Source organism: Aotus nancymaae, unplaced genomic scaffold (assembly GCF_030222135.1).
Source record: "Aotus nancymaae isolate 86718 unplaced genomic scaffold, 86718_ANA_hifiasm-v0.15.2.pri h1tg000019l, whole genome shotgun sequence".
NCBI lineage: Eukaryota > Metazoa > Chordata > Mammalia > Primates > Aotidae > Aotus > Aotus nancymaae.
Genome location: NW_026988431.1, coordinates 58096967 through 58118673, shown reverse-complemented (window position 1 = coordinate 58118673; position 21707 = coordinate 58096967). Strand labels below are relative to the sequence as shown.

Here is a 21707-nt window from a genome sequence, read left to right as displayed (position 1 = left end):
GTCTTCAAATAGCAAGTGTTGCTTAGCCATTAGCTATGTAAAGATTGAGAAAAAAATAAATAAACAGGACATTGAAAACCCCTTTCAAATGCTAAGTTATAGTACAACTCCACCCAATGGATTTCTGCTGAATTTCACTTGTGCTGAGAAACATTGTATACACTAAATGCCATCTGAATTTATACTTAATTGATTATAATTATGGAAAAAGTAAGGGATTAGTTATATAAATAAAGAAAGGGCTGGAAGATAATATATCCAGATATAAACAGATTTTGATGTGTGTGGAAATCTGGATAAAATATATATTCTACTTTTAAAATGCTTTCTACATTTTCATACCTATTTATAACTATTTTACATCTATATAAACTTAGTGAAAAAGTTCAATACACACCATTTTACAAGAAGCATTTTGTGGATGTAAAATGCAAAAAATGTGGAAAGGCAAATTTTAGGCTATCTATACCATAAAAATGTTATGCAGCTTTAACTCTTGTATGGTGGTGTTAATTAGTTGTGACTTGTAATCTAATGGTTAAATAAAAACAGAAGTCAGATAATTGCATTGCACTTCCACCTTTTCCATTAACTTGGTTTGCTATTACAGGCAAATAAGTTAATGTCTCTACTTCAGTTTCCTCTTCAGTGAAATGCGAACAACTACATTAACTTTTATTTTCACTTGAGCATGAAGAACTAATTGAGGCAATGACTGAAAAGAATCACAAGTACATGAAGAAAATATTTATTATCATTATGCAAGATAATATTATTACTTTATTTCTTGGAGCAGCTTATAAATACTAGCAACTAAACACTCTTTGAAAAATAAACCCAAATAAGCAATTTTGGCTAAAAAAATAAATAAGATTGTGATAAAATCAATTAAAAAGTAGCAATGGAAATTTGTTACTTGAGCATAAGAAATTATTTGATATGCCTCATGTATTGGTTAAGATGCTAAAAAGGGCTTAAGCTGATAAAATCTAAATGTGGTGGCTTAAATAACATAGAAGTTATTTTTTCCTTTTCTATGGGCTTTGTCTGGAGATGAGCATCCAGACTGGCAGGAAGACTAAGTCACTCAAATTTCATTGGTAAGAATTTATTCATATTTGACCTTGCTGCAAGGGAGGCTGAAAAATGTAAATACCAGTGGGTCATCCTTCACTCCTCAGCCTCTCGTCTAGTTAATGCCAAGTCCATTGATAATTTTTGATAACTAATAGCTTCTTTCACTTTCCTTCAGCTTTGCTTTTTCTGCCTTGGCCTAGTCCATTAGTATCTCCTACACAATAGCTATGACCTCTTAATTAATCTCCCCTTTGCAGCATTGCATGACTTCCTTCCACCTCTTCTCTCTTTCTTCACTTCTCCTGAGTCCCTTGTATATTTCAGTAATGCTAGAAACTTTTAGATTCTCTATGCTTATGTTCTAACTCACTGTAGGGAAGTTTGAATATGCTTTTTTTTTTCTATCCAGAACACTAATTTCACCCACACTCCAAAGCAGTATGGTGTTCTACTCAACAGACTAGACCAACATTGAATATCACTGTGATAGAACAACATTATGCTCCAGTGAACATGGTCACAGATTATGCTAAGAAGTCTTTCTTAAGCCCCAACTATTGACCAAGTATCCTTTCTCTGATCATATTCTCAGTTTTAGCAGTTATTATCCTGAATTCTTGTCTGTATTCCTCATCTAGCCTATATTTTTCACAAGTACAGAATACAAATCTTTCTTGTTCATCGTTATACCCATTATCTGTAAGAATACATAAAGCATAGTAGGTCGTCGATAAGTGGTGAATGTCTGAATGAGTGTCACCCTCACCAAAGCTAGCCATGTTAGGTGCATTATAATTTCCTGAATTAATGTGAAAATGGGTACATGGGTAATATTGACTCACAATGTGCATAAGAATGGTACCTTTCTTATGGAGAAAGTTGTGACAAATCTTTTGAAATATTGTGGGAGTAACTTTTGCAAAGGTAAGGCAGTTATTATAAAATATTTCACAAAATCTAATGAAAAATCTGCCCTTGAGGATTGGAACTGTAAGAAAATAAAGCTGATGAAAAAAATTACTGTTAGACATCTCATGTCAAACAAACCTTGTAACTCTTATTTTGTGCCTCCCAGCTTGAGTGCATAAGAGAAAAATGCAAATTTTCCAAATGAAGCACAGCAAACAGTGCATAAATCTCAAGAAGACAGTATGATACACTTATTGAAACTTGGCAAGGACCAGAAATAAATGACTTTTTCTCTGAAATGCCAGCCTTTTTCTTTTCAAGATTAGCTTTTCCCTAAAGCTATATCAATTATAAATAATTATTTGCTAGCAAAACTGGCACAGATAAACTTAAAGCAAATAAACTGATTAAAAAATAAAAGATTTTAGCTTTGTTTGAGGAGATGATGTCAAAAGCATGCTAGAACAACTTTCCTATATATGCCTATGTAAGAATATTAATTTAAAATGATGAGAGTCACCGATTAATGTTCCACTGTTGTTTAAAATAATTCTCTGGGAATCTATACTTTAGAGTTATAAAAAAATGTTACTGTAGTTTTAGTTTATGATTCTTCTGGTAGTCATTTAAGTCAGGGTTCTCTGTTCTGCACCATCAAAACAATCCATCCTAGTGTAAGTAATTAAGGGAATTTTATTTTAAAGATGCAGGGGTGTATCATTTTGGATGTAGCTAGTCTTCAGGAAGGGGAAAATTTCCAGAAAATCTGTCTCTCATCTTTGCTTCCTTCTCTCCCTGCCTCTCCTTCCCTCCTTTTTTCTACCTTCTGTCCTTTCTGTCCTTTTTTTCCCTGCTGTCCAAATGGCAGAATATTGCTGCCCCATGATTTCTTTTTCAGTCTCAATCTCATATTCTCACAAGAGGGTATCTGACTGGTTCAGTTTGGACTCCTGTCCAATAAGCCATTATAAGGGTGGTCTGGGTCCCACAGTGAAACACAGCTGCCAAGACTGAAAGATTGTTGCCAGAGAAAGGTGGGAGGAAGAGTGGCAGATTATTGTTGTCCGTCATAGCTGCTTATCAATGCTTGGGTGGAACTAAGAAACACTAACCGTATACAGTTATGCACCACATAAGTTTCAGTCAATGACAACATATTTAATCGTGGCCCCAAACAATGATAATGGAGCTGAAAAATTCCTTATTGTCTGTGCATGTCTCGATGTTCCTGACTCTGTGTAGGCCTTGGGTAATTTGTGGGTTTGGGTCTTAGTTTTTAATAAAAAGAAGTTTTAAAATTAAAAGAAATAAATAGAAAAAGGCTTATAGATAAGGATATAAGGAAAAATATTTGTGTACAGCTGTACAATGTGTTTGTGTTTTGTGTTGTTTTTACAAAAGGGTCAAAAAGTCAGGCTTTAACATACAAGAGTTAAAGCTTTTTACAGGAAGGTCAGGCTAATTTATATTTAAAAAATTTTTTTAATTGAGTATAGTCTGTTTATAAAGTTTATAGTACCTACTCATTCATCCAAAGCAACTTCCAGTTCTGCCAGCTTCATTCATGGTAAATGCCCTATATAGGTATTCCATTTTTTGTTTTTTATACTGCATTTTCACAGTACTTTTACTGTGTTTAGATATGTTTAAATACACAAATACTGAACAATGTGTTATAATTGTGTCTAGTGTCCAATACAGTGGTGTGCTGTAGGGGCTTGTATTGTAGAAGCAATAGGCTATACCAAATAGCCTTGCTTGTCAGTTCACTCTTTGATGTTTGCACAATGATGAAATCACCTAATCACGCATTTCTTAAAATATATCCCCATCATTAAGAGACATGTGATTGTATCAACTTGAGGTTATAGTGAAAACAATGTTATTTATGTTCAAATAAAGTGTTCTGTTTTTTTAAACTTGACTTGCTAAAGACCCCATCATGTGAATTATATCTTCACCTTCTCTGGACCCATATATACATAAATGATTTAAAAAGTTTTGTAATAGGAATGTTGATATTGGCAATACAAGCTTCAATGACCTGTGCCAGTTCTTCTTTTTTTATCAGTTGGTATAGTGCATGCTCGTCTGCAGTAAATGCATGACGAACACCGAGAAGAATTGATGATTACAGTAATGCATTCATTCAGGTTGCCAACCTCATCCGTGAGGACCTGGCAGTGAACACTGCTGGATAAAGAAGGTCATGTATGGTTTTTATATTGGTCTATTTCAGAAATGCTGAATGAATACCTCTTTCAATACCATCTTCTGTAGTTTCTCTGAGGACTCCTTGGACAATTTAAACTTTTCCTTTAGCTCTGGCTACTATCTGATTATATGCTAAATTGAGCTTTAGAGCTCAATATAACCAATTATATGGTTATCTCCTAAATAACTAGAGCTCTGTTGTTGTATTTTTTGTATTCCTCCCTACTGGTATCACAAGAGTAAAAACTCAATCTGCCCTGCCTCCTTGACCCTACTCTCTGTGAGCTTATTTATTCTCTTGTTGTTCCAGCGCTGGTTATCAGTATCATCTACTTAGTTAACCAAGCTATCAAATGTAGGGATCAGCAGCTCTGTTCCATATTCCTGACTAACCACATATCCTTGGTCTCCAAGCCCTATTGGGAGTTTACAAAATCCTTTGAATCTGTTTCACTTGGCCTATGCTCTCTGCATTGATTTATTCAAGACTTATTATTTCTAATTTCTATCTTGGACTAATATAACCGTATTTTAATCCTGTCTCTTGCCTTCCTCTTCCTTATTTGCTCTATTTTTACATTGCCACCAGAATTACCCTTGAAAGACACTGCTATACACATACTGAGGTGCTTAAAAATTGGTTTTAAAAATTATCTGTGCGTATCAAGAGGAGAGAAGAAAAAAAATTCACAGTTTTCATTATAAATAGGGTACCATTTGAAGTGCTTTTTAATGCACTCCTAGCACAACTTTTCATTCTTATCTCTTTGCCATATGTGGCAACCAGAAATTCTGGCCATGCCACAAACATGTAATGCTTGCATTCCTTTTAAACATAGTACTTAATATGTTACATATTAATTATTTGAAAACTGTCACTTGAATTACTCGAGGACAGAGGTGGTGTCTTTGTTCACCTTTGTACATATCTTAGGGCGATGCCTGGAATGAAACAGGTGTTGAATAAATGTTGATTAAATTTAACTATGCTCATTTAACAAGCCTATACATTTATTTTTCAATTTGGAAGACACTGCAGATTGCAGGAATTAAAAATTTAGCATATGCCCTGATGACTCTCCTCCACTTGTGAAACATCAGTAATAATTGCCTTGTGTTATGAAAATTTATTTGCTGAGAAATTCTGTGTCATGGATGATAGGCAGAAATTGCAAAGCAGAGAAAAATTATAAAAGGGCAATGTCACTTCTTAACTCTTTTTTTTTTCTTTAAGTTTAGCCATTTGGATGCATTTAAATATATTTATATCATACTAATTTAGGATTTTGCAGAAGTCTTTTTGTAATTTTATGTTGCCTCTAAAGCTCAGTTTTTCTTGACAAGTTGAAAAACCCCATACATATGTAATAGGATGTTATATTTAGCATCTACCAAGGCATAAAGAAAGTAGATGCTTCATGTAAAAGTAAGACCACATTTCAGGACTCGTAAAAAAGGAGATGGTAAGAATTTTGTTTTGCTACCCTGAAATGCCCACAAACTTTTGCCTACAAAATAATTTGAAGGGCAAAGGAATGAATGGAAATTGAGAGACTACTTTTGGAAAGCTGCAGATATGCTATACATCACATTTTCTTCCAAAAGTTTAGTATTAGCAAAATATAATTGCAATGCTTAAAAACAAGATATTCTATAAATAGAGAATGTATATATGACAGTTTAATTCATTAAGGAAGGAATTATTAGAATGGTAAAGCTGGTTCAAAGAAAATTTGATAGACTGACCGTATACAGGCATTGAGAGAAAGGATTAGTATGAGATTTCTAGGTTAGATACAAAACTAGTTGAAGTTGTATAGTGCAGTAGAACCATTAGCTCTGAAATTATTTTATTTAAAGGACAGATGTTATTTACATATCTAGATACAAATGATAGGAAAGATTCAGGTGAAAAAATCTTCAAATAAACATGTAACATTACACAGAGACTTTATAATAGTTAATGATAAGCAAAGAAACACTTTTTTAGAAAATCATGTAATCCTCAGTTTATCTTCAACAGTATTCTAGTATGGCATTGAAAAGACATGCCGTTTTTGTTTACTTTATTTCTAAGTTTTGGATAATACTTGTTTACAGTCTCTGACCCTGATTTCAAGCCTAATAAAATAAGTCATGTAAATTTATGCTCTTAATTTCTGCATTGCAGGTAATTTTTATCTCTTTAAATTGCAGATCTCCAGTTCAGAAAACTTGTATTCAAATCTTGTCTTTGCAGTGGCACAATGAAGCTTGAGTTTGGAAAAACCCTCAGGAATACTGTGCTCTTGGTATAGTTGTGGGAAACTGTGTGCAGAATTGCTGGTGTGCCAGATAAATACAGCTTGCTTCAGTGGAGAGAATATCATCTCTCTAGAGCTGTAATTGTTTTGATATGTTTCATTTCATTTTGCCACTAATCATTGTTCTGGAAGACAAGCACTTCATAATTTTTATTTTACTGTGTGACTTGACATAGGCTTATTTTTGTCTCTGCTTTGCCTTTTCATAACTGTGCATAAGCAATTTTTCTAAATATAAGACAATGTCCTTTTAATGCTTTCAAAAAGTGCCAAAAAATTGAACTCATTTTTATGAGTTTAATTTTACTATTGTGCAAGTCAATGCATGTAAGAATTCTGTTTTGAAGTAAAAGTCCTTTGCAGAAGTGATGAGAGGTTTTTTGCAAAATACTTCTCTTTATTGGGACATAATTGACATGTGTTTACTGTTCTCTCTGGAATGTTCCTTGCTCTAATTAACCATGTCTTTCTCTTTCCTTGCATTCAGATACTTCTTTGGCCATCTAAATTAAAATAGAAGTCATTTATTTTCTATTTCTTTATTTATTCTGTTTTAGTTTTCTTCATAGCAGCTGACGTGTATTTATACTTGTTTATTGCCTTTCTGCTCCTGTTAAAATAAATTTGAAAACAGAAGGGACTTCTGCAGATTTCTTCACTGCAGTATTTTTGGGATTTAGGAAATAGACTTTCAATAAATACTTGTGGAATAAATAAATGAATAGATCATGAATGGAAGAAAGCTGAAGAAGTCTTTGGTAATTTGAAGAGCACACCTCTATATGGGAACTAGTCTGCACAAGAAAATCAGAACTAGTGCACATCCACTTGAAACTTGTTCTTGTATTAGAGTTAAAGGAAGGACTTGGTAAAGTTAGACCGTGAACACCATAATAGCAACCATCATAGCCACACCACTGCCACTGATTCTTACCGTTTATTAAGCACTTACTGTGGGCCTGGCTTAGAGCTGTATACTTAATATTTATTGTTTCATTTACTCTTCTGTACTACACCACGCATGGACTAAGTGTACTGTTGTCTCATTTAAGCAGTTGGACTCAGCTTTGTCACTTGGTCACTTGCTCACAGTCACAGAGCAGGTCAGTTACGGCAGTACCGGAACTCAAACTCGAGTCTGCCTGACTCCAAAATCCAGGAATCATAACCAGAATACTGCCATTGTCTTCTCTTATCCATAGTGGTTATAATCTTATATAATTGAATCTGCTAAGTGAAATTATTAATTTTTTAAAATGGGTATTGGCAGGCATAGCACCGTCAAAGTAATGGTGCAAAGATTAGTATATTAACTGTAATGGTTAGGATCGTTAGTCTGGTACCGAGATAGATACAATGTGGTTAAGCACAGAAACCTGTACAGTGCAGTACCAACCACACATCCTACTTGCAGTATATAAAAAGGGAGATAAAAAAACAGCATATATAGGAAGCCAAAGATAAATTCATTACAGGTGCAGCTTTGTTCAGAACAGAAGAGTTGATAAGTGTGGGTTAATTATGTGTATGTGTGTGTGTGCATATATTTGCTTTTGCTTTTTGTTTTATATATGTTAGACTTCACAGGTCATGTATTCCATACCAAAAAAAAAGAGAGTTCTGGACTTTCGAGGAGATCTGGATTCTCTATTGACTTTGGCTATGGTAGCCTTTGATAAATCATTTAAATATAGCATATATGTGGGAGTTCTGAGACTGAACTCCTTGAATCAGTTTTTGGGTCTGCCATTTGCTAGCTTTGTAATTTTGGATTAAGATAGTCAATTTTTTTGTGCCTTAATTTTCTTAGATTTAAGCTGGCTTGCTATGAGGAAGAATCAAATATTACATATAAGTCTCTCACTCGTGCTTGGAGTATGACACGTGCTCAGGGTTAGCATATAACTAATCTCCAAGATCCCCTCTGGCAGAAAGCTTCCAGAGCCTGAGTTTCTCTGCCCTTTCCGTCCTGTATCACCCCTTCCTCTCTCATTTCGCTGGCTCTCTTGCACCCTCTGCCGGGGGACAGTGGCAGAACCCAGCTTTCTGGTTGCTATGGGTACCGAGGTAACGCGGTAACCAAGGAGACCAAGACGGAAACTCCCGGCAGCTCTCCGCGGCCAGCCGGCGGTGGTGACGCGAGGCCGGGGTCTCCAGGTGGGTTGTCTGACTGCGGGTGGATATGGTGGGAGGAGGGTCTCTGAGTCCGCGGCAGCAAGCTGGCGCTAGCTGGTGCGGGGAGCGGAGTGGGCAGCGCGGCTGGAGAGGAGACTCAGTTCGGGTGCAGCTGGAGGCACAGGCCCAGCAGGTGTTTGCTGAGCCCCTGCCATTGATGAGACAGTGCCAGGCCCGCAGGCAGCAGGACAGGCCCTGGCTTCGGGAGTCGAAAGTCTTTTGTATAAACAAAAGACTTCCCAGCCCAAGGTACTAATGGATAAATCAATCAAGAGTGAACCCCAGACAGTGAAATTGGTGACTTCATCAGTCCTACCCCTTCTGCAGCCCGACCCTTTCAAATACTAGCCTGTTTTATACTTTGAAGTCATTAACACCTTATGAAAAAATTGGCGCCCTGAGAAACTATATTTCATCCCCTTTTGCAGCCTTTAATCTGCCTGCGCGTTTCACATGCACCCGCTTCGTTGTTGAAGTCTACTCCTCCCAAGTAAAGGCTATGGGTGCGGGGTGCCTGATTCCTGAGAAATCTGAAGATATGGAAGTTTATTTTTTTCTTCCCAAAATCAGCAGTAGAGGGACTCAGGTATATAAGGTTCAGTTATATATATTTTACAGATTGACTTCAAATCTAAAGTTAGGAAGGCTCATTTAAAAAAATCTAGTAAAGTTGAAGCTACACAGGATTAAAATTATACAAACTGTATGGTTATGCAAAAATAACTCCCTCCACCTTTCTCCAATTTAGCTTATCTTGTAGTCTACCCAGAGGGTTGCCCTGACCTGCCATGATTTTACCAATTGTATTACAAATGAATTGTCTGAAAGGAGTTCCTTTATGTCTTTCAAGACACTTAATAATTGTTGCAATTATTTTATTTGTTTTTTCATTTTTAGCTACTTCCTTCACTGGAGTGTAAGTTCAGTGAAGACTGATATTATACCTGTCTGGCTGACCTTGTTCCTCAGTGCTTACCCTGACTCTTGGCAGGGAGAGAGTGTTCAATGTATATTTGTTGTTTGCTTATCATGGTCGGTAGAGAACACGGAAAAAAGAAAAGTTTAGTTGAAGTGGGAAAGAGGATGTGTTTAATTTTTTTCCATAGGGTAGGTTGTGCAAAAAACTAAAAGCAGTAGAAAAAAATTTCATACGTAGCACATTACGTGTAGGCACCGTACTAATTGCTGGAGATTCAAAAGTCAATAGTAGGACTACCCTCAAATATTTGGGCTACTTAGGGAAACAAAATCTGTATAAACAAAGATGCAAAAACGAAGAAACACAAAGTAGCATACAATAGCAGATGAGTTTAATAAACATGGTTTTTCTATATGAGAAGCTTGGTTTTGGTGGAGGGAATCTTCATGATTAGAGGCAGGCTTCAAACTGGGCATTGAATAGAATACAACTTGGTGAGCAGAGAAGTAAACACTAAAGCTCATTATGTAAAAAAGATGAAAACAGAGATGCTAGAGATAAGGAAACTTGATGCTCCTATTCTTCTCTAGGTAGTTTCTAAGGCTGCCCCTTTCCCTGAACCATGAGCTCTCTGGAGGCGTTATAGGAGCCTACAGCTTTACAGGTCACAGATCAGACACTGTTTGTTTAATATCCTGCAAATTAGAGCGGGGAGAGGATCCGTACCATTTTCTACATGGATAAACTGAAGTTCAGAGATTGCTATCAGACAAAGGTCGTCTGACCTTAAATCCAGTGAATTTAGGATGCCTAGGTCTTCTCACCTTAAAATCAATACCTTTTAATATTGCTTATTATTTTTTAAATTGAAAGTACTTTAAAACAGTACGATGTCCCTTGATATCTAAAGGCAAAGTTTCTCAGTTGTTCTCAAAAGAACCCCCCTATAGAGGGTAAGAAAAAAAATGGGTGACTTGGGTACTAATTAGTGCCTTGAAGCAGTATTTTATTATCAGATATCTTGTTTGGCTGAAAGATTGAATGCAACCTGAAGTTAATACCTGTATTAGTCTGTTCTCATGATACTATGAAGAAATACCCGAGACTAGGTAATTTATAAAGGAAAGAGGTTTAATTGACTCACAGTTCTGCAGGGCTGAGGAGGCCTCAGGAAACTTAAAATCATGGCAGAAAGGAAAGCAAACACATCTTTCTTCACATGGGGGCAGGAAAGAGAAGGATGACAGCCAAGCAAAGGGGGATACCCCTTATAAAACCATCAGATCTCGTGAGAACTTACTAATATGAAATTAGTGGGGCGGGGGTAACTACCCCCATGATTCAGTTATCTCCCACGGGGACCCTCCCACCACATGTGGGAATTATGGGAATTACAACTCAAGATGAGATTCCTGTGGGGACATAGCCAAACCATATCAATATCTGCTTTATTTTAGAGCTTTTGCTATGAGAATGTGGCATACATACATTTATTTAGTAGAACACTCCAGCACAAGATTCTATTCTAGGAATTATGTATTATTAGTTCTTGCCATAGAATTTTTTTAAAGATTTATATATGTATGACAGATTTAAAGATATGTATATATATGTGTATATATATATGTATATATATGTATATATATGTAATAATTGCAGATACAGGAAATGTTAAAATTAAATTTTTTTAATTATTAAAAACAACTATTTTAAATTCTTATTTAACATTTCTTTCTTGGGTCTCTGATTTCTAAGTGCTATGGTACTAAATACCTAAACATGTTAATTCATCCAAAGTTGCTTGCTGATTAGACCTTTTCAAAACATTGCTACAGTAAGGAAAAATTCCTATTTATGGTTCTTAAGTTTTGTGCCTAACATGATCTGAGTCATGAGTAGAATAAGTTTTAGAAAACTTAGATAAGTTTTCAATTACAAAACGTGGCCCATCTTGAAAACAGTGGTTTCCCAAACCTCCCATTCTGCCAATGGCGTTCTCTCGCACCTGTTAATGCTCTGAGTTTCTAGCCGTGTAGGGCATTGTAAGTTCCTTGTTTCCATTCTGTGGCAGTAGGTTTTGATATGTGGGTTGCTTTCTCAAAGTAGGAACATGTGTAGAAGGATCACCAAACCATCATGGACAATTCTGGGTTATATTGGGTGTTATGTATGGGGAGAAATGGGGTTGTAGACAGAAAAATGATTTAGTCTAATAAATCAGGTAACTAGAAACTTTTCCAAATCACTTATCCAAATTTTTGGTATTTAGTTTTAAAAAAATTGAATGACCAAAAGACGCAAGGAACTATAAGGTTTGCATAATAGGGAGTTTATCTGTATTCCTCGGGTTTTATTAAGTGCCTAAAATTTTGTGCTTTGCTATTCTTGTTGCTGACATTGTTATATCCTTGCTATCCCAAGAAAGGTGACTAAATTCTCTGTTGGCTTTACAAAAGGAAACAGGCAAATAGCGTGACTCAGAATTATAATCTCCCCTTTTTCTTCATACAAGTAAATTGGCTTATGTAGGTGACTTGATAAAATATGTAATTGAGAAGAAGTCTTACTAATTGCATTCAGTGAAGTGAAATCCCCCTTGAATAAGACTATTTATTGGTTAAATCACATTATCAGTAGAGGTATAAATCTAAGTCATCTCATTTTAATAAGATTTACAGATTTTCATTCATTCTTTGTATAGGCAAAATCAATCATCATATATCAGTTTAGCTTTATATGTATGTACATACACATAAAATTATACTGTATCAATGTGTAAACAAAATTATAGCAATTTAGATTATTTTGATTAATCAGACAGATTAACTTTGGGGATTCTTGTTTTATCTCTTTAATGATAATAACAACATGGAAGTTTTTGTGACAAAGTTATCAAGAGTAGACAAAAGTCCAGTAGTTGGATTCCATGAATATGATCAGAAAGCAGGCCAGGCTCAGTGGCTCACACCTGTAATCCCAGCACTTTGGGAGGTTGAGGCAGGTGGGTCATAAGGTTAGGAGTTCAAGACCAGCCTGGCCAATATGGTGAAACCCCGTCTCTACTGAAAATACGAACAAAATTAGCTGGACATGGTGGCGGATGCCTGTAATCCCAGCTACTTGGGAGACTGAGGCAGGAAAATTGCTTGAACCCTGAAGGCAGAGGTTGCAGTGACCCAACACTGTGCCACTCACTGCTCTCCAGCCTGGGTGACAGAGCAAGGCTCTATCTCAACAAAAAAAAAAAAAAAAAAAAAAGGCAATACAAACTCCATGTTATGTAGCAGGATTATTCTTGGAGGTTTTTTAAAGGTGCCTTTGGTAGCTTCTGTTTGATAAAAATGGGACAAACATACACCTACAAAAATGAGGGAGTAAAAAGCAAACCAAATCCTAGTTTTCTATTGCTGTGGTATGTTTATTCTCGTTGACACTCATTTAGCTTTGAGAAACAGGAGTTGGTGACTGAAAACTGAGTCTGAGTGAGACGCTTCCAGTAGATTCTTCCATCAAAATGCCCCATGATACTGTGATTGCTTGTGTGGATTTTCTCTTGATTGTGAGGGCCTCAAGGGAAGACACTGTGGCTTATTTCCATTGTGACTTCAGTACCCATAATAGGGATCACAAAAGAACAGTTAAATACAAGTTTGTGGATTGAAGGTACAAATATAACTGGTCCCATTATGCAACCACTAACTTATTTAAAATGTAGTGATTATTTTGTGTAATTCCATTTTGTAATCATCTTCAGAGAATAAATTTCTAGAGAATCTCCTCCAAAATGGTAAAGATCTACCCTTTCAGGTTAGATTTAAGTTTTGGAGGCAGTCCAAGTAATTTGGAGGTAGATTTGAGTGAAAAAAACAGTTACTCCTATTGCACAATCATTTTTAATTTTAAATGAGGCACAACAAAATGGATTTGTGTGTTTGTTGGTGTATAATGGATTCCTTGTTTTTTTTCAGATGGAGTCTCACTCTGTTACCCAGGCTGAGTGCAGTGGCATGATCTCAGCTCACTGCAACCTCCACCCCCTGGGTTCAAGCGATTCTCTTGCCTCAGCCTCTCAAGTTGCTGGGATTATAAGTGTATGCCACCACGCCCGGTTAATTTTTGTATTTTTAGTAGAGACAGAGTTTCGCCATGTTGGCCAGGCTGGTCTTGAACTTCTGACTTCAAATCATCTGCCCACCTGGGCTTTCCAAAGTGCTGGGATTACAGGCATAAACCACCACACCCAGTCTTAAAATGGATTCTGCAGACAGTTTCAAAAGAGGCATTCCAAAAATGTTTTTATCAGTGGTTGCATCATTGAAATAGAAGATAGTCTCCCAAAGGAACAACAATGAAGAACCACTTATTTGGTTATGTAGACTTTCATGTCTCAGTAGTCTTTTATTAGGCAACTCCAATTTTGGTGCTGTCCTTCCTTGGGTCTTAGAACAAAGCTTCTAGACTTATGTTTTCCCTGCTAAATCCCTATTAGACTCTTATTAGCTACAGAATAAATTCCAAATGCCATAACTTGGCATTTAAAGCCATTCATTATTGGGCCTCAGCCACTATATCTAAATTCATGTTTATTTATTTTTCTTCCATGTAACCTGCACACCAAGCAAGTGAAACTATTCATTAGTCCCCCATTCAAGAGCTGTTCTTTCCAACAGTATGGAATGTTCATCTAATCCGTATCTTTATCTGTAAGCCTCCTTTCTCCTTAAAAGTTTTAGTTAAATGCTAGCCAGCTGAATTCTGTCTTTTCCTTCACCTCCTATGTTATCACATGTATAAATTTTATAGTGCTTATAATTTTTATGTTGTTTTATGGCTTTTATATTTAGGGTCTTATGTGCCCTATTTGACTCCAAACCATTTGAGCTCAGAAAACAAATCTCCTTGGGCCTTGACTCCTCTTCATGCCTCTTAGCACGCTGCCTTGGATATAGCAGTACCTTAATAAATGTTTATTGTGGTTATGAGCACACACATTGGAACACAAATATAAATGACAACATCAAACAGTGTGGGTATTTAAGTCTATGGTCACTATATATTGACTCATATTTCTTTAAAAGCTCTTAGAACTTGGAAATTTTTATTCCTATAAGAATCTAATAGTTGTTCTTGTGATTTAGTAATTCAGCATTACAGTGTAAATTATTATAGAACCATGAATAATTGGGATACTTGGGAAACAGGGCGTTCTGAATAATTTTCTGGTTAACTCAGAGTTAAGCAGAAAATCCTTTTTGTTTCATTTCTTGTTGAAACATTCTTTCTCAAATATGCTAATTTCTGATCTTAGCCAAAGAGCATCATTAAAATTTTCCTTGATAAATGAGGATATTAGAATGCCTTTGGGTAATTATTACATACCTTAATTTTCATTTTATATTGCCATATATGTAAAAAAAATGGTTATCGGGTTTAGATTGTGTCTCAAAGATTCTTTAAATTTCTCTCTGTACGGCCTTGTGTATTATTTTTAGATAGAACAAATACTTATACTTTTATAGCCTTAGCCATAGAAAGAGACAGAATATGTGCTTTAGTGTGTGTTAATGAGCGCATCCTTCACTTTTAGTTGAATATTCCCCTAGTCTTTTGCTATACAGTTGACCCTGAACAACATAAGTTTGAACTGCATGGATCCACTTATAAATATACATATTTTAATGATAGTTACACTTGTGTGCCTGTCTCTCTTGCTTCTCCTTCCATGTCCTCTACCCTTCCACCTCTGCCACTCCTGAGACAAGACCAACTCCTCTTCTCCTTCATCCTCCTTAGCCTACTCAATGTGAAGACAATAAGGATGAAGGCCCTTTATCATGATTCACTTTCACTTAATAAATAGTAGATATATTTTCTCTTTATGATTTTCTCAATAACGTTTTCTGTTATCTAGCTTACTTTTTAAAAGAATATCGTATATACATGCATATAACATACATATTATTAACTGATTATGTTATCAGTAAGGCTTCTGATGAACAATAGGCTATTAGTAAAATTTTGGGGAAATTAGAAGTTATACACAGATTTTTGACTTTGTGTGGGAGTCGTCCTCCTAACACCCATGTCGTTCAAGGCTCAACTGTCCATAAATACTAGTGAATTTTAGTTCCATCAGACATGTTACATTTCTAACTTTATTAGTACATAAATACTTACATAATTTATATTTAAAATCCGGTCATCTCTAGGTATCCACAGGAGATTGCTTCCAGTAACTCCCTCACACCATGCAGACACCAAAATCAAAAGATGCTCAGGTTCCTTATATAAAATGGCATAGTATATGCATGTAGCCTACAAATAGCCACTGTATACTTTAAATTAGCTCTTGCTTACTTTAATACTTAATACAATGTAAATGCTGTAAATACGTGTTGTACTGTATATTTGGTATTATTTTCTGTTCAAATATTTTTGATTCTCTGGTTGATATGTGGTTGCAGGGGACAAGGGCTGGCAGTGTCTCATAGTTTTTGCTGTTTGAACTTTGATTCATCCTTTTTTCTCATAAAGTTTTAAAAACTTTCCTGAATTACATGGATTTTTGAATTTGTAACTTACACTGCTTTACCTCTGCCATAATTCTTTTGTCTTTGTTTTTTTTACAGAAGTGTTCACAAATCAGAATAACTTTTAGACGATATTAAGGTGTTAATCATGAACACAAAAGATTTTGTAGTTCTTCCATGGGGAAAACCTGGAAATTCTGTAAAGCTAAAATATAGGTGAGTTTATATACATATATATTTCTTAGTAGGAATAGTTGCCAAGCTTCTGTATATTGTAATTTAGACTATATTTTTCCATGAAGCTGTTTAAAATTGAATTCAAGTTTTGTGAATTCTTATCTCCATTTTTTTTCACATTCTTGTATTTCTATCTATAAGAATATAACTTTGAAATATTATAAATCTATAGGGTTTAAAAATGTGGATTAAAAATATTTATTCTGAAAGAACCAAAGTGACAGGTTATAAAGGTTTTAATAGTCTGATTACCTATTAAATTAATACAACAGAAAGTTAAACATATTTTTCCTGACTCCCATTCAAAGTTTAGTAAGGATTATCCTGAAATTTAGGAAGATTATTAGGGTGAGATACTCCTAACCCAGGAAATAAAGAGCACTACATTCTTTGGCCTTTTGCATGAAGGACATTATGTTGAATTTACCCTTTCTAGGAGACATCTGTCCTAGATGACTGGGAGATGCATTCACCCAGAGCCAAACAAGTACTGACATCCTGGGAACTTTATGACCTTTTAAGGGTATGGGAGAGTATAGCTCCCTGTTTCTCTTTGACATCACCTAGAGTCACTGGAAATACTTAGGGCTTTCCTCTCAAATATCAGTAAGAGCCAGCTAGCATGGGATGAGGACAGACTTTTTTTTTTTTTTAAGATCAAGTATCAAGTCTTGCTCTGTTGTTCACACTGGAGTGCACTGACATGATCTCAACTCACTGCAACCTCTGCCTCTTGGGCTCAGGCAATTCTCCTGCCTCATCTGCCCGAGTAGCTGGGTGCACGCCACCACACCTGGCTAATTTTTGTATTTTTAATAGAGATGATGCTTGGCCATGTTGGCCAGGCTGGTTTCAAACTCCCAGCCTCAAGTGATCCTATCGCCTCTATCCCCAAAAGTGCTGGGGTGACAAGTGTGAGCCACTGTACCCGGCCCAGGCTATCAATTTTAATTTGAGTTTCTGAGTTTTTTAATCCAGATCAATAGTTTTGTTGTTATTCAGTATCTTCAAAGCTATTCTAATGCTCTCTTTACCTTTGAAATACTGAGTATAAAAGGATTGTATAAATTGGAAAATGTTATGCAAATATATGGCATTATCATTATTAGGCATACCATGTTTTTGATGGGGAGTGGAGCTACCTAATAGCTAAGACTACCAATTTTGTTAATAGAAAAACAAAAAGGGACATGCATTATTTGATTTTAGTGATCTATTTCAAGGTCATGTGTCTATGCCGATAAACATTCAGCCAACAAACATTATGTGCATTTTCTATGTACTGTGTTAGGGAATGATGGCTACAAAAGTAGGCGGTCATAGTCCTGGCACTCAGAAAGCTTGTAGAGGATATGAATGAGTACAGTCACATTGACAATATAATATGAAGCGTGGTGTGATGTGTACAGGCAAGGGACTAGGAGAGAACATGGCTCAAACTGCCAGAGCAGGAGTGAGGAGGTACCCACGCTTTGAGTGAGAGATATAGTTAGGTGGGTAGTTACTGGGTGAAACTCATGCAAAGGCACAGAGATCACATGATTTGGAGACTTCTCAGACACATCCAATTGTCTAAGAAGAAAGGTGGAGAAAAAGGCAGGGTCTCGATAATAACTAACTTGTATATCATGCTAAAGAGTTGGGAAATAAGGGGGAATCAGTATTCCCTGGCCTATATGTCTCCCTGATCCACAAACCATTAAAAACCAGGACAGGAATACTCACTCACGGTAATTACCATGGAGTTTCCTTTCTCACTTTTTCCTTGTTCCCAGCCTGTTAATTTGACATTGTCTTTGCAGTGTCTGATATTCTGGTGTTCTCCTAGTCCTCTTGACCTCTTTCCCTCTTTTCCTCTTTCTAGCCTTTTCCAAGGGCTAGAAGTAAGAAGTAGTCTTATTTAAATCTACTTTCTATATTTAAATCTGTGTCTTCAGAAATGCTTAAGAACTGCGAATGAAGAAAGTATGTTTAGAGTTGGAGTACCAAGAGATGGAGAAGAAACTACAGTTTTGAACCTCTAGCAATGTAGTAACTAAAACAAATTAAAAAAAAGTCTTATTTCTAGCCCTTGGATTTGTTCTGTTGATTAGATTTTTTTCCCTAATTTTCATACTGTCTGTATTGACTCTAATATATTTAAATAGTTTAATGCATAATATTTGAAGCAACAATTTTTTTTTCTATATAGGCAACATACATATTTTTGCTGAAGTGATCATTTTGGAGCTCTTAAAAAATCTCTTAAACAATAAATTAAATAAAGCTAAGGATCAACCTTAGCTTTCCTCAGAGGCCATGCTTTCTCTTTATGGCTTTTTGTATAATGTTGTCTTCAGGAGGAATCCTTTGTTTTGTGTGAGACCCGTAGCATCCAACCTTACATAAACTCGACCACTTGGTCGGTGGGCCAGTCTTTTTCTTCAGCCTTAACCTTTTCCTCTACCACAGTGGGACCTCAAAAACATCTAAAGTCTTCTAAGCAAGTAAGTGATGCAATCGTATTTGTGCTTTTAACTCTTCCTCTGTAAGCAGTTTGTGAAGTGTGGTAGGCTGTCAAGACTTTAGGCAGGGGGACCAACTGCAGGACTCATCCTAAATTGTACCTACGGCCCATCCCAGAATGGTCTGTTTCAGGAAATAACACCATGCCCTCCTGTCTGCCCAAGTAAGAAACATGCGATTATTTTAGATTTCTTCCTTGTTCCCTCTCTGGTCAGTCACGACTTCTGGTCAGTTTCCAGTTGTTAGTTCTATTTTCTTACATTTCTCAAAAGCTCCCATTTTTCTCTCCATTGCCCCTGCTCAGTTAGACTAACCCAAATTCTCTATTATCTGGATTACTGGAATAGTCTACTAATTAGCTGTCTTGCTTCTATCCTTGCACCCTCTAATTGATTTCCTTTCATACAGTCTGAATGATCTTTCTAAATGCAAGTCTGATCAATTCTCTTAAAACCCTTTAATGATCCTCGTTGTTCATAAACTGTAAATCCCCATTTCTCATCATGGCTTGCAAGGCTCTTCATGATCCTGTCCACTTCAGCAGTTTGATTTTCTGCTGCTTTTCCTATTCTGCACTTAATGTCTGTTCACAGAGAACTTCGAGGTCCTTGACCCAGTCATTGCTCTTTCCTACCTGTGTCCACACTCCTTTCTTTCTGGAACACTGCCCTCACCACCTCCCTTTGACTGGCTAAGTCCTTTCATCCTTTAGATCTCAGCTCAGACTTCACCTTCTCCAGGAACTGTTCCTGCATTCACAAGGCTGGGGTATGTGCTCTTTCTTTGTGCCCAGGTAGCCCCCTGTACTTCTCCAATGAGAGCACTATTGCATTGTATTTCAATTACCTTCATGCTTATCTATTCCTCTCAATACTGGAAGCTCCATTGTATTTCATATCTTATCACCTAGCAGTGTTTGTTTGAGGTAGGAGCTATATTACTCATTGTGGAATAAATACAGTGAAAATAGATGCCCTCTTTCTATATCTTAGCCAGCTTCTCTGAACCCTCTGGACAGCCCTTCCTATCACGTTCTATATATCTTCCTGGATTGTGTCCTCTTGAGACATATCCTTGGCCCACTTGCTTTTTGGTAATTGCTCGCTACCTCTAGAAAGATTTCTCCTTTCTGATCTTCATCATGCCTTGATTTTGTTCCACACCATGGCATGCATGGGTGCCTACACTGCTTGGTTGTAGTAAAACACTAATGTAATGCTGAAGGAAGAGATTTGCACTTGTAATAGCAAAAGCTAGGCAATTAGTTTTGGTTAGATCTATGAAAGAAAGAGTCAGTGGCTAATGCTGATAACCAGACTTTGTAAAACGAAGAAAACGTCTTTTGTCAAAATTTGGTGAGTTTCAGATATTATAAAAATCACTTGTACAGGAATCTCCTGTACCAAAACCATTAACAGGGGCTTTCTTCTTAATAGGTCTCAAACAGGTACTCCCTTTTCCCCTGCATTATATATATATATGACACAAAGGTAGAGATTTATTTAAAATTTCCAAGATGACCAGTTCAGCAAAATGAATATTTTGTCTATTTTTTTAAATACTGTGCTTCAGACTACTTGACTACATAGGAGGCAAAACAATATGAAAATTAGAAAATATTTTTCTTTGTTTTCTATTTGTATGTCATAGGTATTTGTGCATATATAATAACATGCCTTATATATGAAGTTAATTATAATTTTGAACCTTTAGCAATGTAATGCTTGAAACAAAAGTCTAAGATTTGAAGAGATAACTTGCTTCAGGATTTTGATGGGAGGCAAATGCTAACTTTAAAAACCAGATTTCAGAGAAGTACAAAAGAAATAGGTAAAATATTTCATTCATTATTCATGATTCTAATTTAACAGCAAAATATTATATAAAATTATTTTACCTTTGCTTGTTTTCTTTGCTTACTCCAAACTTTCTGTATTTAAATCTGTGTCTTCAGAAATGCTCACCAACTGCGAATGGAGAAAGTACAGTTAGAGTTGGAGAACCAAGAGATGGAGAAGAAACTGCAAGAATTCCGACCCACAGGAAGCAGAGAAAAGGAACAAAGAGAGTGGGTGAAACTCTTAGAGAATTTTAGAAGAATCTAACCAAATTATATAAAGAACTATTTTATATACTGTTGTCATTCCAATAAAAGTGTTTAATGGGTGGATAATTTTTGACTTTTCCTGATGAACATGCAATAACAAAGGCCTTCTATTTTTTGTTTTTGTGTCGCTTAGATGAGGCATGTTGTTTTTTAAAATTACCATTACTTTTGTTTCTTCTGAACTTTATTTGGTCTTATTCTTTCTTATTTCCTTTTCTTTTTAACTTTATGCTTCTCATTGATTTATGGTCTAGAATGTTTATGACAGCAGTGCACACTTTACCTTTTGCTCTCAGATAGTTGCCATCAACAGCAAATAAACACCGGTTTATGTTTGGAGACATTTTTATTTATTCAAAGACTTCTGGGGGCAAGAATTCACATATATATATACACACATAACGAAGATCTGAAAAATAAATGCTGTTATATATATATATGTGTATGTATATATGTGTGTGTGTGTGTGTATATATATATGTAATTCTTTCTTCTTAGCTCTAGTATAACTCCCAGCCCATTTTCTAGCACTCCTTTTAATGCTAAAAATGTTCCTTACAAATGTCTTGTCTTTGTACAAATCTACGTTTATACATGTGTATGAATGTTTGTTTTGAGTGTGTATATTTGTTGTGTATATTGTGTCTTTTCCTTTTTTTTAAAATGAGTTCATATAAAAAATATGGGGATTAATTAATATTCTACTATTTTACATAATATATCATAGTGCT

General features: G+C 35.8%; 1 protein-coding gene across 2 annotated transcripts in view; it reads left to right on the top strand.

The window, feature by feature from the left end:
• The first annotated feature begins 8593 nt into the window (after positions 1-8593).
• The window catches only part of ZBBX (zinc finger B-box domain containing), a 115650-nt gene continuing 102536 nt past the window's right edge, over positions 8594-21707 (top strand). For both annotated transcript variants that reach the window (XM_021669517.2, XM_064378892.1), the window contains exons 1-3: positions 8594-8660; positions 16227-16343; positions 20824-20937. In XM_021669517.2, coding sequence (XP_021525192.2) covers positions 16276-16343; positions 20824-20937 — 182 coding nt within the window. In that variant the 5' untranslated portion in view covers positions 8594-8660; positions 16227-16275. The remainder of the gene's footprint in view (positions 8661-16226; positions 16344-20823; positions 20938-21707) is intronic.